This window comes from Artemia franciscana, chromosome 15 (genome assembly GCF_032884065.1).
Source record: "Artemia franciscana chromosome 15, ASM3288406v1, whole genome shotgun sequence".
NCBI lineage: Eukaryota > Metazoa > Arthropoda > Branchiopoda > Anostraca > Artemiidae > Artemia > Artemia franciscana.
Window position 1 is genome coordinate 43,091,743 of NC_088877.1, and position 16,427 is coordinate 43,108,169.

Consider the following 16,427-nt stretch of genomic DNA (forward strand, 5'->3'; position numbering starts at 1 on the left):
ACTTTCGTAAAAACTATAAGTTCTAGTTACCTTTTTAAGTACCCAAAAAATTAGAGAGCAACTGGGCCTCCTTCCCCTCCTTTTTTCGCAAAATCATTCTATCAAAACTATGGGAAAGCCATTTAGCCAAATGAATAAATATGCAAATTTCGCTTTAATTATTCATCTGCGGAGAGCCGAAATCAAAACATGGATTAACTAAAAACCGTTCAGAAATTAAACAAAAAAACAAGTTTTTTTAACTGAAAGTAAGGAGCTACATTAAAACTTAAAACGAACAGAAATTACCCCGTATATGAAAGGGGCTGCTCCTTCTTCAACGCCCTGCTCTTTACGCTAAAGTTTTTACTGTTTTCAAAAAGTAGAGTTGAGAGAAAGAGTCAAACTTTAGTGCAAAGAGCAGGGCGTTAAAGAAGGAGCAGCCCCTTTCATATACGGGGTAAAGAGCGTAAAACTTTAGCGCAAAGGGCATAGAGGAGAGAGCAGCCCCTTTCATAATACGAAGTAATTTCTGTTAGTTTTAAGTTTGAATGTCGCTCCTTACTTTCAGTTAAAAAAACTTGCTTTCTTATATTTAATAAGAAAAGAGACTAATGTGTGGATAGACGTGAAGCGAATCTTTCGCTTCAAAGGGAGTAAGACTTGGTAGCGAACTGAGGACTCGTATTTCGATCCCTTTAAACTATCTTGTTATTTGGCTTTCATGGTAAACACCGAAAACAAGAAGAACAATAGGGAATTTTGTAAGACAGTGGGAAACAAATTAGAATGTATATTTCGGCCCTATGTCCAAGGGCCGTCCTCAGCAATACAAATAAGAAAAAACAACTTACAAGAGTACAAAATCAATAAAACTAAAATGAACAATTTTTTCAAAACAGTCCCAGCATCCTTACCTCAGCGAAGTTCAAACAGGACTGATAAATAAATTGTTATGAAACGAGGGAATTCTTTGAAATGAAAGAAAATTATTTAAAAACACGTTTTTAATGCCTGCCTAGATTTTTTCGCTGCTGACCTTACAGGTCTTTTTGTGAAAGGTTCTGTGTTAATATCTATTGGTTTTTTATAATATTTCATAAGGTCATTTTTAGTTAAATTTGTGTATAGAGCATTCAGTGAATATTCTCCTAAATCCCTATTTAAGGAAATATTATTATTAATCTTAAGTCTGATTAAATAAAAAAAACAAGTTTTTTTAACTGAAAGTAAGGAGCTACATTAAAACTTAAAACTAACAGAAATTACTTCGTATTATGAAAGGGGCTGCTCTCTCCTCTACGCCCCGCTCTTTACGCTAAAGTTTTACTCTTTCTCTCAACTCTACTTTTTAAAACAGTAAAAAACTTTAGCGTAAAGAGCGGGGCATTGAGGAGGGAGCAGCCCCTCTCATATACGAAGTAATTTCTGTTCGTTTTAAGTTTTAATGTCGCTCCTTACTTTCAGTTAAAAAACTTTTTATAGTTAATTTCTGAACGTTTTTGAATTAATGCATGTTTTGATTTTGGCTCTCCGCAGATGAATAATTAAAACAAAATTTGCATTTTTTTTTTTGGCTAAATGGCTTTCTCATAGTTTTGATCCAATTATATTGGGAAAAGAGGAGTGGGGGAGGAGGCCTTGTTATCCTCTAATTTTTTTGGCTACAAAAAAGGTAACTGGAACTTTTATTTTTTTTTCGAGCGTTTTTATTACTAGAAGATATACGAAACTTACGAATTAGCTTACGTAACGAACTTCTGTATTCACCTGTTTTTATTACGTATATGAGGGGGTTCACCCCCTCGTCAGTACCTTGCTCTTTACACTAAAGCTTAAATTTTTTCCCAATTCCTTAAGAATGATACTTGAATAGAACTGCAAACATAGATATGCGGCAGCATATGTAATATTATTTAGCATATCCAACGTTTCTATCTATACATAATATTTAATATCGCTCCTTACTTTCATTAGAACAAACTTTTTTTTCAATTGTTTTCTAATGGTTTTACAAATCACGCTCCGGCGTATCTAACATTTGAAAGGGGTAACAGCCCCTATAAACACCCAATGTTTGCTGTTAAATTGTATGTATCAATGCTTTTAAATATATTGGTAGCGTATCAATTTGCCTGAGGATTAAAACATTTTCGCTGGCGTTTTATCAAGTGACAGAAGCAAAATACTGAATTAGAAAGAAATGAATGGCATGGGGTTAACTAGGATTTATTTGAAATTGAAATCAATTTGTAAATGAAAGAATTTAGTTACAAAAGGTTTTTTTTCCTTTTTTCACCACTGGAGTGAATTTCTTCAGGCTTGTAAGTTTTTTTCGGTTAATTCAAACTTAACCTTATAATTCTTACTTATATTTAAGTAAAGTAAACACAAAACCTACGCATAAAAAATTAGGTTAGAGCACACTTTTGAGAATCACGTACAAAAGGTGGTGAATACATTTTGCAAATTAGAATTAGCATGAATAGCAGATTTTGTTGCTATGTTTACTAAATTCTAAGCTTAAGTTCTTAGAGTTGATTAGAGTCGTTATTTACTGCTTACCAGAAACAGTAAGCAAAAACCTGGTCTTACGTTGCCCAAACAAAAATTATGTAATAAGAAGGGAGCTATCACCCGAATGTTACAGACCCAGCCCAAACAAGTCTATGATAATGAATCGACATTATAGATATCTCCTTCCTTTCTAAACCTCTTTCAGAACTAATATGAACGCCCGCTTTCACCCTTGGAGAGCAAGAAAGTATTGCTACTAGTAACAACTTATTGCAGAACCATGCTCTCTAAGGCAATCTAAGCTATGCCCGCTCCACGTTCATTCCACTATATTTAAAGCCCCCCTCTTTTACACTCTCCCAAAAAGTTCCAGTTTCCTTTAAGTCTTTGCTTAAAACATCAAATCCACTCCATTCTGGGACTAGATTCTTTTCGCTCGGCCCTTGGTGGTTTGCCAAAAACTATCATCTTCAATCTGCAAAAATAATCCAGCTATTCCAACCTTTTTCTTATTATAACCCTAGAAAACAGGGTAGGACCAAATTTTTAGCAAAAGTTACTGTTTGAAATACAGTTAGTCAGACGGGTACCCAAAACAATCCTTAGGCAGTTCTCTGGAAAGCATTTATTAAATCATCCTTGTTCTTTCAGAGCACCCACGTTTCAGGACCCCACCTTGATTGATCACAGTGGTCATACTCGATAAGACGATTAACTATGTCCTTGGAAACAACCTGACCCCCCCCCCCAGAGCCCCTGAGAAAAGGTGTTTAAGTTATAAAATTTGCCAATTCTTTACGCATAGCATTTGTATTGAAAGTATGCATACATTTTTCAAGTGGGATGGGGGCAGAATTTCTGTTGAGGGAATTTTAAAGAGGGAGAATTTCCCATGGGGAGCAAAGTTCTCAGGGTGTAAATTTTTCAGAGGAACTTATACACTAGTGAAATTTGCAAGAATTCCTATACAAAATTCCTGCGCATGGTGATTTAAGGGTAACTATCTTGGGTAAATTTTTACCAGGATTGCCTTGTCTAGAGGATGTTGTCTCCTTGCGGAGCAAAGATTTTTCTATAGGTGGAGCTATATTTTCAGGCATTATTTAAGATTCGATCATAGATTATATAGAGAAAAAGGTTTTTTTCGACTAAAAGTAAGGAGCAGCATGAAAACTTAAAACGAACAGAAATTATTACATATACGGAGGGAGCTGCCCCCTCCTCAGTACCTCACTCTTTTTGCTAAAGTTAGAAGTATGACCTAATTATTTAAAAACAACTCTGAAAAACAAGGCTCATTTAATTAAAATAAAAAGAAGCTTTTTTTAAACTATTAAAAAACTTTAGCATGAAGAATGAGGTGTTGAGGAGAGGACAAACGCCCTCAAATATGTTATAGTTTATTACATATATGAGGGGGTTGTCCCCTCGTATATACCTCGCTCTTTACGCTAAAGAATGAATTTTGTCTCAATCCTGAATCACAAATGCCGGTCAATTAGAGTAAATAGCTTTTTTAAAAGTACTAAAAAAAACTGTAGCATAAAGACCGAGGTATTGACAAGGGGGCAACCCTTCTCATATACGTAACAATAGCTGTTTGTTTTAAGTTTTAGTATTGCTCCTTACTTTCAGTTGAAAAACTTCTTTTTTTATTTAATCAAACAGTCCGTGGTAACGAAACGTAAGTAAGTAGCAATGCGGCTCAATAGTAACCGAAACTCCAAGAAACGGAACTTTGATTACAGATAGATATATCAAAAATATTGGCTTATTATGCTGATTGCAAATATGTAAGTTCCATTAAATTTACTGTTACATATCAAATGCCACGACCCTAAGAAAATTTGCCTGACTTTCCAAAAAGGAGGGAAACACCCCCTAAAAGTCGAAAAATCTTAATGAAAATCACATCATCAAATTTAGAATGTTAGCGAACGTTATTTCAGAGGTTAACTTCTTATAAAAATGTGGATTTTTTTTTGAAGGAAGAAAGATCACGGATGTGTGTTTATTATTTTTTTTGTTTTGTTTTGTTTTTCTCAGGGGTGAGCGTATCGACCTAGTGGTCTTCGAATATTGAGAAAGGGCTCATTCGAATGTAAATTGAAAGTTCTAGAGCCCTTTTTTAAGTTACTGAAAAGATTAGAGGGCAACAACACCCCCTCCTCCACCATTTTATCCCCAAATTGCCCGGTTAAATTTTGAAATAGCTATTTTGTTCATCGTAGTTGAAAGGTCAAATAATTATGCCTTTGGATATAACATGACCTCTCTCAGCTCCCATTGTCCATTTGTTCATTGTTTACACATTGTATTTATTATTGAGAAGTATAGGCTATATACATTTTTTGTGGGGGGTGAATTTCCTGCAGAGAGTATTTTCCCGGGGGAAATTTTCGTGGGGAGGGAAGAATCCAGTGGGCGAACTTGTCAGGTGATATTTTTTCACTGGAGGAATTCACCTGAATCTATCTACAAAATTCTTTTTACATGTCTTGCTTTCTCTTTCCCATCTAAATCATACGGGCGAAGTCGTAAAGGGCAATTGTCTGGGGTATATTTTCGTCGGGATTTAATTGCCTAGAGGATATTTCCGTCAAGAGGGGATTTCTTTGAGGAGGTGGGGCCATATTTCCTAGTATTATTTAAAAAAGATCAGTTATCAAATAAGAAAAAAGTTTTTTTTCAACTGAAAGTAGGGAGCAACATTAAAGCTTAAAACGAACAAAAATTATTTCGTATATCTAGGGGGTTGCCCCCTCCTCAACACCTTGCTCTTCAAGCAAAAGTTTGAATATAACCCAATTCTTTAAAAGCGACTCCTGAAACAAAAGGGTGGTTTAATTAGAAACTTTTTCAACAATTTTCAATTCTGACGCAGATAATATTGTTTAGTTTAATTTTATGCCTCTCCAAGTTCATTTAATAAAACAACAGCATATTATCGTTCCCCAAAAATTTATCTCTGCTCTTTGACAACCTGGATACACTTAAACTCTTTTGATTTATTTATGTGTATGAGCAGGAGTAGTAACAACAGTAGCCCCAAAAATTAATACCTCCAATCGTTCTCGATATAATCCCGAGGTTTTTTATTGGCAGCTATACACTCAGTGCCTTTTGATTTAGTTTTAAAGCAACATTTAATACTAAAGTATAATGGGCCAATTGCATAATTGTGGGGTTTGAAATACCGAATATCTCTAAAAACATAGTTACCGGAATGTTCTACTCTTCTGAACAAAATGGGTATCCAAAAATTTTGACTGGATGTGTTATTAAGACGAGTGGGATTGGGAGGAGGGCTGCTGGCCCTCAAATCTCTCTTGACTCTTAAATATAGCTTTAGAACTTTCAATTTTCAATCGAATTAGCTTTTTTGAAATTTTCAATGGTATTTCTAGCTAGTACAGAGCGGTACTTCCTATGATATTGCTTATATGTCCTTTCGAAAACCCGGATGCATATAGTGTTTTTACTCCCCCAAAACGTTGCCTAAAAGTTTGACCATAATGCCCATCGTGTCATTACTTGATGTAGTGGTAGTATAATAGTATAAAAGTAATGCCTTCTAAATAGTTCAAAATCCACCACAACTTAAACCTTAAAGGTCTTAGTTAATAATGTAAGCCGTTCTTCAAATATTTCTGTGCCACCTTTTTAAAGATCTTCTTGCTCATGATTCGTTTTAATTTAGTTCAACATTCCCCTAAATACCCCATGACAGCTTGACCTTAATACTCTTAGCTTGCATAGTAGAAATAGTTGTAGTAGCATTAATAGCAGTTCAGCCCTATTGTAAAAAAAAAAGAAAAAAAAATTGCGCCCACATCGCTCTTGCCTATTGCGCTGCCTATGAATTTTTGTAAAATGTTTTTTTCCACTTTTGCAGAAAGCAAAAGAACACATCCATATTGAAGTGTGAGCTTATTAGCGAAAATGGCCGCATTGGCATAACCTTGTCATCTGAAGACAAAGATGCTGTATTTTACGAAAAGATCGGCAGAGGTAATGAATGTCAAAAAGACACGGGTTTCAGTGACCGTGTTCTTTTTACGTACGGGTCACCGTCCCAAGACTATCTATACTTGGACCATCATAAGCCTGAACTAAAGTCAACAAATGGTACGTAGTTATGTTTTAAAAGAGGGAACCAAAGAGGGAACAAAAAGATTAATTTCATTTATTCCGTGTTATAATGTTAGCCTTAGCTCTGTTTTTTTTTCTTATACAAATTACTTTATTCCTTAAATGAAATTAGAAAAATGGAACTGCTAAATTATCCCATGCATAAAGGGGTCTAAAAAGCCCGAAGTCTCACCTTTTATGCTAAAGTTTAGTAATTACTTAATTGGAAGCATTTTAGACTACAATAAACATATTCATTTAGTCATTACAAGTATTCTGTTTACCCATTGATTTTCAAAATATTGGAATGTCATTAGGAGCATTTATTCTTAAAATCACATTAACTAAACTAAGTATAAAAGCGTACATTAAAATTTCGTTTCTAAATAGCAATCCTTCGAGGAAAGCGAATTTTTAAGGTTTATTTAGTTTTTGAAATAGAATAGGGAAGCAAACAGACATTTTTCAGACATCTTTACGCTAAAGTATGATTTTGTATCCCAATCCTTATCGAGCAAAAAGTGAAACACAAGATTCGTTAATTTAGAACAAGATAGCTTTTTGAACATTCTAAATAGCTTTAGTGTGAAGTGCGAGGTATTATGGAGAGGGTATCCTCCCCATTTCGTAATAATTTCTTTTCGTTAAAGTTGTAATTTTGATTCTTAGTTTCAATTGAAAAACAATCCTAACTTTTTTGTTTAATCATTCAAAGACACAGACAATTTGCAGATGAAAACGTTGAAATGCCACTGATTTCACGCTTTGGATGCGTGAGGTAATTGCATATAAACAGCTAGATGGCCTCTGCATCGCCTTTGTCAATGTAGTATTAATCTCCTATGCAAGGGTGGAATTTAAGATAAAATATGCAAATAAAGAACAAAATTTTCCTGGGATTCTGAACTAAACCGAAATGTGTAATATTGAGAATTTAGAATTTCTTACTTCTATGCTATTGGCTGATCTTTTACTTTTGATTACTGTTCCAACTCGTGCGAGTTTGCTGATTCCTATGTTAATCAATAATTTTTGCTGAAGATATTGTATGAGCGAGTAAAATTTTTGGAATATTTTATTTCTTCATATCTTATTAAGCATAAACGAGCAAGAAATTGAAAATAGCCACAGTTTAAAGACAGTCAGCCATAACCCTCAAGGATTTTTTTTATACTAAAAATTGTGAGAAACTAAATACCGTTCTTTCTAATATAGATTGGGAAGAGGTATATGAAATGAATGACTTACCAAGTGTACCTTAATTATTTATGGATAAAATTCTTCAACTCATGGGATCATGTTGTGTCGCATTCAAAAAATGTAGGTCAATGGTAAGTCAATGGATGACTTACCAAGTGCATCTTCATTATTTATGGATAAAATTCTTCAATTCATGGGTTCATCTTGAGTGGCATTCATGTTGTGTGGCATGTCTGTTAGGAACCACTTTGGATCACTTCTGAGATGAAAACATGATAAAATTAAGAAAAAGCCATTACGTAAAGAGCATAAAATTCCCTTTCTTTGAAAATGATAAACTTTACAAGGAGTAACAGGCTACTGTGGCAAAAAGAAACGAGAATTAAAAGGAAATATTATTATTCAGTTTTTGAATTGTATAAGAATAATGTATGAGCAACGTGGAAAATAATAAATGGGATACATCCACCTCAAAAGAAACAACAAAAAGCAGAAATTCCAAATGTTATTACCTTCCTGGATAGGGGTTTACTAAAAGAAGATACGGACATTGCTAATGGATTTTGTACTTATTTTTGATAAGTTAGGTCAGGTTTAAATCGGTCAATTAAATGTTAGGCCAATTAAAACAACTTGTACTTGTGCTGGATACAGTTAATTCAGTTTTTCACTTCGGGTAGTATAATACAAATACATAAGTTAAAAAATACATTTACATCGCTTGGTCTCTCCGAATCATTGGAAGTTGATAGAAAACCAAAAAGAGCATCAAAATAAATTTTCCCAGTTATTTGTCATGTTTTCTTTTCTTATGATTAAACATTTCATTGAAAAAGAAATTGTTTCCAAGCAACAGAAAAAAAGTCAATATTGCCTAGATATAAGAAGGGCGATAAATCCCAAATTACTATTGTAGGCATATTTGAATTTTACCAGTATTCTTGAAACTATTGGAACATGTAATATATGACAGAATAACGAATTTAATAGTTAAAAATGGAATTTTGTTGTCTAGCCAATATGATTTTCGAAATGTTCATTTCACAGCTCATGCTGTATATTATTTTATTGTATATATTAAGGAATTTTTGGACTTTGGATTCATGACACTGGTATTTTTCGGGATCTTTCGAAAGCTTTCGATACTGTTAATCACGAGGTATTAATATAAAATTTAAATAAACTAAATTTTCCGGTTTGTATTCCCCAAAGTTAGATCCTAAGCACACTATTTATTTGATATGTGTTTCGAAAATAAAAGAATTTATAACACATTTCTTACTAATAACATATGCTGATGCCACAAACATGTTGTTTAGATTTTATAAAGCAGATAGTTTATTTGCTATTATGGAAACCACTTTAGCTCAATTGTCTAGTTATTTGCAAATGAACCAACTAGCATTAAATGTTTAAAGAAAAAAAACTTAATTTTGTTCAAATATAAAACATTTAGAAACAAATAAAATGCTTTCATTGGAAAGATAGTGATGGAAAGGGTAACCAATTTCAAAGATCTGGGAATGATTACTGATGAAAGAATTACATGGATAGATCATGTGAGGGCACTTTCCATTGAAATTTCCCGTGGGACAGCTATTTTAAATAGACTAAAGCATTTTATTTCCCATGAAGTACTTAAAACTCTATATTATGCTTCCGTTTCTCCATATATAGAGTGTGGATGCACTCCTTGGTCTAATTCGCTTAGTTTTAATTCAGGTAAAATCTAAGTAACACAAAATCTGGCAGTAAAAACTCTTTTTTTCAAAAAAAATAATCTACAGGTGATTCATTCCGCCTGGCAAAGCTTTAAATATTGCTAAAAAATATATTCTCCAAGCTGTAAGACCTTTTCTGAAAATAACTTACTCGTTTCAGAAGTGCGCCACAACCATGGAGCTGCACTATAATTACCACATCTTGGTGTAGAGGTATGGGACTTTTGCCCAACTATATAATAGAATCAGTTTCGCTGATTTCATTCCAAAATCAATATTAAGAAAAATCTTATTGAGTAGATTAAAGTACCTTTTGTAGTTTTTCTTTTTAATGTTTCGTGAATAAGGCATGTGTCCCATTTGACACAATAATCTTTGGAAATGATTTACTTATTTTCGTATGTTGAGTAATTTTAAATTGCCCGCTTATATAACAGAATCTATTTCACTAATCTTGTTCTGAATCAAATATTTAAAAAGGAGTTATGAAGCAGATGAAAAAATTATTTACATGTTTTCGTTGTTTAGTTTATGTTTCTTTGTTGATTATTTAATTTTTCTACTTAATGTTATTTGATAAACGTATGTTTGTTGTTTGGTGTGATATATATGTCAAGTGACTGATTTCTCAAATTCTCGTATTGGCAATGTATAGTCTCTGGCATGTTGGTACTACGGGAATAAGTTTACGTATTGTTTTTATTTTTCAATAGGTCAACTAGAAAATGAACTATATGCAATCATATTTGATTTACACCATTTTGAAAACTCGTATACAATTAACATGTTTTAATTTAATTCAACAACCCTGTTGATACTCTCTAAAAGGCATGCCCTAAGCTTTTTCTGAGATATTGTAGATTCACACTGCTGGTACCCTGGATGCGTAAGTTTCTTTTGGTTTAGTTTAGCTTCCCACTCAGCATTACCAATAAGTTTCGACTAAACATCCATCGCCCTTATCAGTTCAAAGATTCTTTTACGAATATTGAAATTGAATACAAAAGCCTAGGGTTAAAGGAAGGAATATTAGCCTCCCCACCGTTTAAGCTAAAGTACTTTGGTAAGACCCCAGATTCCACTACTATCACTAGTAACAACTCACCGCAGCGCCTAGACACTTGAGTTCAACACAGCTGCGCACACTCCTCCTCGATTGCAATCTATCCTTCGCACCCTCTTTAGAAGTTCCCATTTCCTTTAAATATTTCTTATGACATCCTCCCATCCCAGACGAGGACGCCCCGCTTTCTGTTTAACCTTGGACAGTTGGCCGAAAAAGAGTCTTCGGCAATCTGTCATCCTCCCTCTGCAGAACAGGCCCTAGCTACTTTATTCTTTCTTCTATTATAGCCCTAGAAAGCGGAATTAAATCACATTTTTCTTACAGTCTACTCTTTGAAATACGGTTAGTCAGATGGCTATCCCGAACAATCCGCTGGTAATTTCTCTGGGAAATATCTAGTAAATCTTCATCGGGTTTTCGGAGCGCCCAGACTTCTGATCCATAATTGACCACTGCCATTACTGTACCTTCCAATATTCTAATCTTGCTTTGCAGACTTATCTTCCTATTCTTCCAAGCTTTTTGCAAAAAAACACCTTGAGACTTCATTCTTGTACTTTAACATTTTCACTGTTCCCACTGATCTCGTTAGGACTAATCACTTTAATGTATTTGTCTGGTATACCATACAAGGATAAGACCTTAGCTAAGGCTCTTCTATCAACAGAGTAGACGATGAGACATAAAATAATCACAGAATTATCTTGTTGCTAAATTCAATACGAGTCTTTTAAAATGGATTGTCCAAATAAAAGGTCCTTACAGCTTCGTCACTTTTTTAATTAGTACTTAGCCCAGATAACGTTGTGAGTTGAATATACTAACAATTCTACCTAAACATTTAAATAACTATTTTTCATCAATATTACTAGAATTTTTTCATGTTGCTTTCAGAAAAAGGGAAACACGACGTTGTGAGTTGAATATACTAACAATTTTACCTAAACATTTGAATAATTATTTCTTATCAATATTGCTAGAATTTTTTCAGGTTGTTTTCAGAAAATAAAAGAGAAACACCGATTGTCTGGTTTTTTGACCCGGGAAAGCCTACGGGTCAAATCTATAAATGAGTGCGAGGAGGAATGTATGGAAACAAAAAGATTCAATTGCCAGCTATTCAGTTACCAGTAAGTATTCTTTCACTTATTTGTTCTTGTTCTTTCATATAATTATTTCATAACAAACATTAAAAGTAGGAAAAGATAAATAATGAAAACTCTAAAAAATACTTCGCTACAAAGAAAACGAAACTTAATCAGTTGAAAAAAGCCACTGTGGGTGGGAAGATACTTAAATGCATGGATTAGTTGTCACAACCTTTTGACCTTAGTGCAAAAATTATAACATCGCAATTTTTATGCCATAAAAGGAAGAAAACGTAAAATTGGAAGTAATCTGGGCCCACCGTATGAATATTTTCAGTAAATACGGTAAACTTTAAAGAAAAATTAAATGAAATTATCTGTTAAAGTTGAGCAAGATATAGCAAGAAATTTTCTATTGTTTTTATTCAACCACTTAGAACTCACATTTCTGAATCTTCTTCTGTAATTTAGAAGTTGTGAAAAAGGTAAGAGTTTAAGTTTTTGCTAAAATGTACTCCATCAACTGAGAACAAGAAATCAACAAAATAGAAAAATACTTACAGACTTGATGAGTCATAATATGACTGTTAAATGAAATATTTTCCGCTTCAAAAGATAAAGAGAAGGTCTAATAGCACAGGGTTTAGTTGCTGCCGTTTACTAAGGAAAATAAACTGTCGACAGAAGTATTTCCGAGTAAAGTAAAGGCCATGTTAAACTTAAGAACAGCATAAACAAAATCCTATAATAATTCAAACTCAAAGCGACCAAAAATTACTATTAAAGAATAAATAAAATCCCGAACAAGCAGAAATAAAATGAACAATCAACAAACACAACAAGTACTAATATAAGTAAATAAATAAATTTACACTAATAAAACTAAAATTAAACATGCAAATTTAACTTATACCGAACAAAACCTTTTTACAACTAGAGAAGAAATAAAACTCAAAACGAACCGAAATTAAACAAACAGTCGTAACAACCAAATATAAAACTACTAAATGAATGCAAGTGCTAGTCAATACTAGTCATCAATATTAGCACTATTATATAGGTACTATTATAAATGAATAAATAAATCCTAAAACTATTCAAACTCAAATTGAATAAGCAAATTAAGCTTAAAACGAACAAGATCACCACAAACAAGAGTTTAGATACTGCTCCCTTCCCTAACTGTAAAAGTTTAGAGCCTGTGTAATTGGTGTCTAACTGAAAACGAATTATATTATAAATATTTTCTTTTGTACTTAGTATAACATTGAAAATAGAGTGAAAGTTACAGTAAAATAAAAAAATTTAACTGATGAGCTTTGAACGATGTATTTCATTACATATCAACTATTCAAATTAGCTTTGTCAGTTCTTCTCAAGACTGTTCAAGAAATGTGCAGTTTTCTGTAAAGCACAAATGACAAACTAGGCCTTAAAATTTTGTAATGCCTACTAGAATTTTCTAAGAAAGTTTTTTTAAGCCTTAGAATTTTCATGATTCACCAGTGAACGTCAACATATACCAATTTTGGACATTCATAGTAACAACTAAGCACTGTAAACACCTAAAACTAATTAATTTCTTACACTTTTTTGGATAAATAAAACAAATCTTTCACTAGACTATTTTCAAAAGGAGAATCAGTAGGGTATTCTATTCCAGGAGGTTCAAGGTCCGATAGAACATATTAAACCCGATAGCCCTCCCTATAAGAACAGCATGGTAAATGGCTTAGTATAATTTCTTTAGAAGTTTCAACATTTATGGGGGTAACCGCGGTGATTTTGCTATCGAATAAAATTATGAAAAAATAAGATACATTTTTTTGTTTTCAGTCACGACAATATTGTGTACCTGTAAATTTAGTCTTTCTTTTGGGAGTTTAAAACTGATTGACAGGTTTTCTTATTAAATATGACTGTTTATATTTTCATTATGACCTTTTGAGTAAAATATGAATCTGAGTGGCTTTTTTAGGTCCACTTCTTCTAGGTCCACAACAAAGATAGATAGCGAGCACAATTGCCAGCTGAGTGATAAGAGTTCACGCACTGTCAGTCTTTTTCAAAATTCCATTTACGATTCGGACTCCAACATTCATGAAAAAACCAGCTCCAATTGCATCAATCAAAAAATCTCTAGTTCAACAAATAGAAGCAATTATCCTGGATATTCTTTGGATAAAAGTAGTAAGTATTTCAATTAAGGTATTCAGTAGGTATTGAATCAGTGCTAGTAAATTTGATTAATAAAAACAAAATTAAATAGCATGTTATAGATATTAGAAAAAATTGGAATGGGTTGGCTATATATATATATATATGCGTATAAAGGTTCCAGGGAAAAATATAGTCGAAAAAGCGATGAAAAGTGTCCAGTCAATTTGGTACTGCAGGTCTTCATGACAATATTAGTTATCCTGTCAGGATCCATTGATTTGGTTACACCAAAACTTTTCAGAAAGAGAGAGACTTTTAAAATCAAATAGTTCACGTGATTAAGGACAATATCAGTTAGAGCTTGGAAATCGGGGAATTTTTTGTTGTCATCTGCTAAATTTGAGAATTAAGCAAACGCCTCGGCAAGAGCTTCGGTCTTTGCGTTTGGGTTTGAATATTCGTCCTGTAGTTTACTCCTAGGGAAGGAATTTAAGTGTCTTTAGACTTCTAATTATTTTTCGTTTGTTTTTTCCATTCATTTAATGATAAAAATAACATTAACCCCTAACGGAGAGCAGAGCTTATACAGTTTGGGTTAACACATAATGTGACACATAAAAGAAATAACACATCTCGTCAAATAATAGCAAAAACATAACAAAAAAAGGGAAAAAAATTAAGAAATGCTAAGGAGGAGGGATTTAGGAGGTGTCACCCCAACAAGAGTAAACAAATGTAATCCATTTTAATTTCATCAATGATCAATAAACCATCTTTAGTATTTCCTTTTTTTGAGATAACTATGTGTATACTGTCAATTCTACTGATATGATTATTGTAATTAAGGACGTTAAGGATATTGAGACGAAACTTTTAGGGATTTCTTATGGGGAGGTTCAATTAAAAAAAAAAATATTCATGCAGATTTTCAAAAGAACATAAGAGGCGCAAAGCTATCAAAGGATATCATAGAAAAGTTTAAAGGGACTAATCTGAATGGAAATTAAAAGTTATTGTGCTGTGTTTAAGAGTAAAAATAATTTTTTTATTGCAGAGCAGGCAACTCTCTTCACAAGCCCGCTAATTTTCCAAAAGCATCGAATCAAAATTTTCAGATTGCCATTTTGGTCAGATCAGTTGTTTCAATATTTTTATTTATTGGGATATTGGAAATGTCAAAACCCCACATTTATGAAATTTGATAATTATGCTTTAGAATTTGACTATTTCTACTTCAAAATTTAATCAAAAGGCTCTATTGTTGTACTGGTTGCCAATAAGACACCTCGGCAAGAACGACTGAGGGCATTCAGTTGAAACTTTCTGGTCTACTACTTTCACTACTTCTGTTCATATCTTACTAGCTGTTGGGATGGCGCGAAGCGCCACCCCAACACCTAGTTGGTGGGGGCGCTTCGCGCCCCCCAAGCCCCCCCCGCGTGCGTAATTTGTTACTCGCCATATTAGTTACGCCCCATTGTAGTTGTGTCCCACCTGTGAATATAGATATATATTCACAGATTGTCGGTAAACCTGACAATCTATTTATATGCACGGACAATGGGACAGCGAAGAATGTTGTATATTCACAAGTTTTACGTAGTTAAAAACATACATATATATATATATATATATATATATATATATATATATATATATATGTATGTTTTTAACTACGTAAAACTTGCGAATATACAACATTCTCCGCTGTCCCATTGTCTGTGCATATAAATAGATTGTCAGGTTTACCGACTCTTGAACATGCAACATATAATTGTCCATGGGAAAAACAATCCGAATTCAGATCTATACCTCATTATACTAATGATTGCCCTTGAGCTTTGTTGATGGTGATTGCTAATCAAACATTGCCCGTGTCCCCGTTGTTATTTATGTATCCCCCCTGTGCCCCCCGGCGTCCCCGTTGTAGTTGTGTCCCTGTGTCCCGGTCGTCATTTATATTCTCTGTGTCCCGGTCGTCATTTGTGTCCCGGTGTCCCAGTCTGTAATTTCTCTTTGAGTGTCCCGGTCGTCATTTATATTCCCTGTGTCCCGGTCGTCAGTTGTGTCCCAGTTGTCCATGGGAAAAACAATCCGTATTCAGATCTATACCTCATTACTCTAATGATTACCCTTGAGCTTTGTTGATGGTGATTGCTAATCACCATCACCATCAACGCTTTTTGTTGCTGTATTTAGTGTTAAGAATGGTTGGAAAAAGGAGGAAGGTCAAACGGGGAGAAGAAGTTATAGCGATTATATCGGCATCGGATAATTCAATGTTGAATGACTCCAGCTCGCCTGTTTAAAGAGGAGTAGAAAATATTTCACTGAGGTCGTTAGCTGACAATATTAGCAAAATTTTGGCCACAATTCAGTCAAACACTGAAATTCTGAATGATTTATCTGGATCAGTTAGGTCCATTGAATCGCGATTATCACACCTTGAGAATTCTGTTGCTACCTCCCAAAAGGAGGTCTCCGAACTAAAACCTATAATAGCTACTGTTGAAAGTGAGTCAAAAATGATAAAAAGTAATTTATCTCTATTAGCGGAAGAAAATG

At 33.6% G+C, this 16,427-nt stretch overlaps 1 protein-coding gene across 2 annotated transcripts in view; it reads left to right on the top strand.

The window, feature by feature from the left end:
• Window positions 1-16,427, top strand: part of LOC136036511 (uncharacterized) — a 97,730-nt gene that overhangs the window by 13,368 nt on the left and 67,935 nt on the right. For both annotated transcript variants that reach the window (XM_065718803.1, XM_065718804.1), the window contains exons 3-5: window positions 6,392-6,624; window positions 11,606-11,744; window positions 13,696-13,892. In XM_065718803.1, the coding sequence (XP_065574875.1) occupies window positions 6,392-6,624; window positions 11,606-11,744; window positions 13,696-13,892 (569 nt within the window). The remainder of the gene's footprint in view (window positions 1-6,391; window positions 6,625-11,605; window positions 11,745-13,695; window positions 13,893-16,427) is intronic.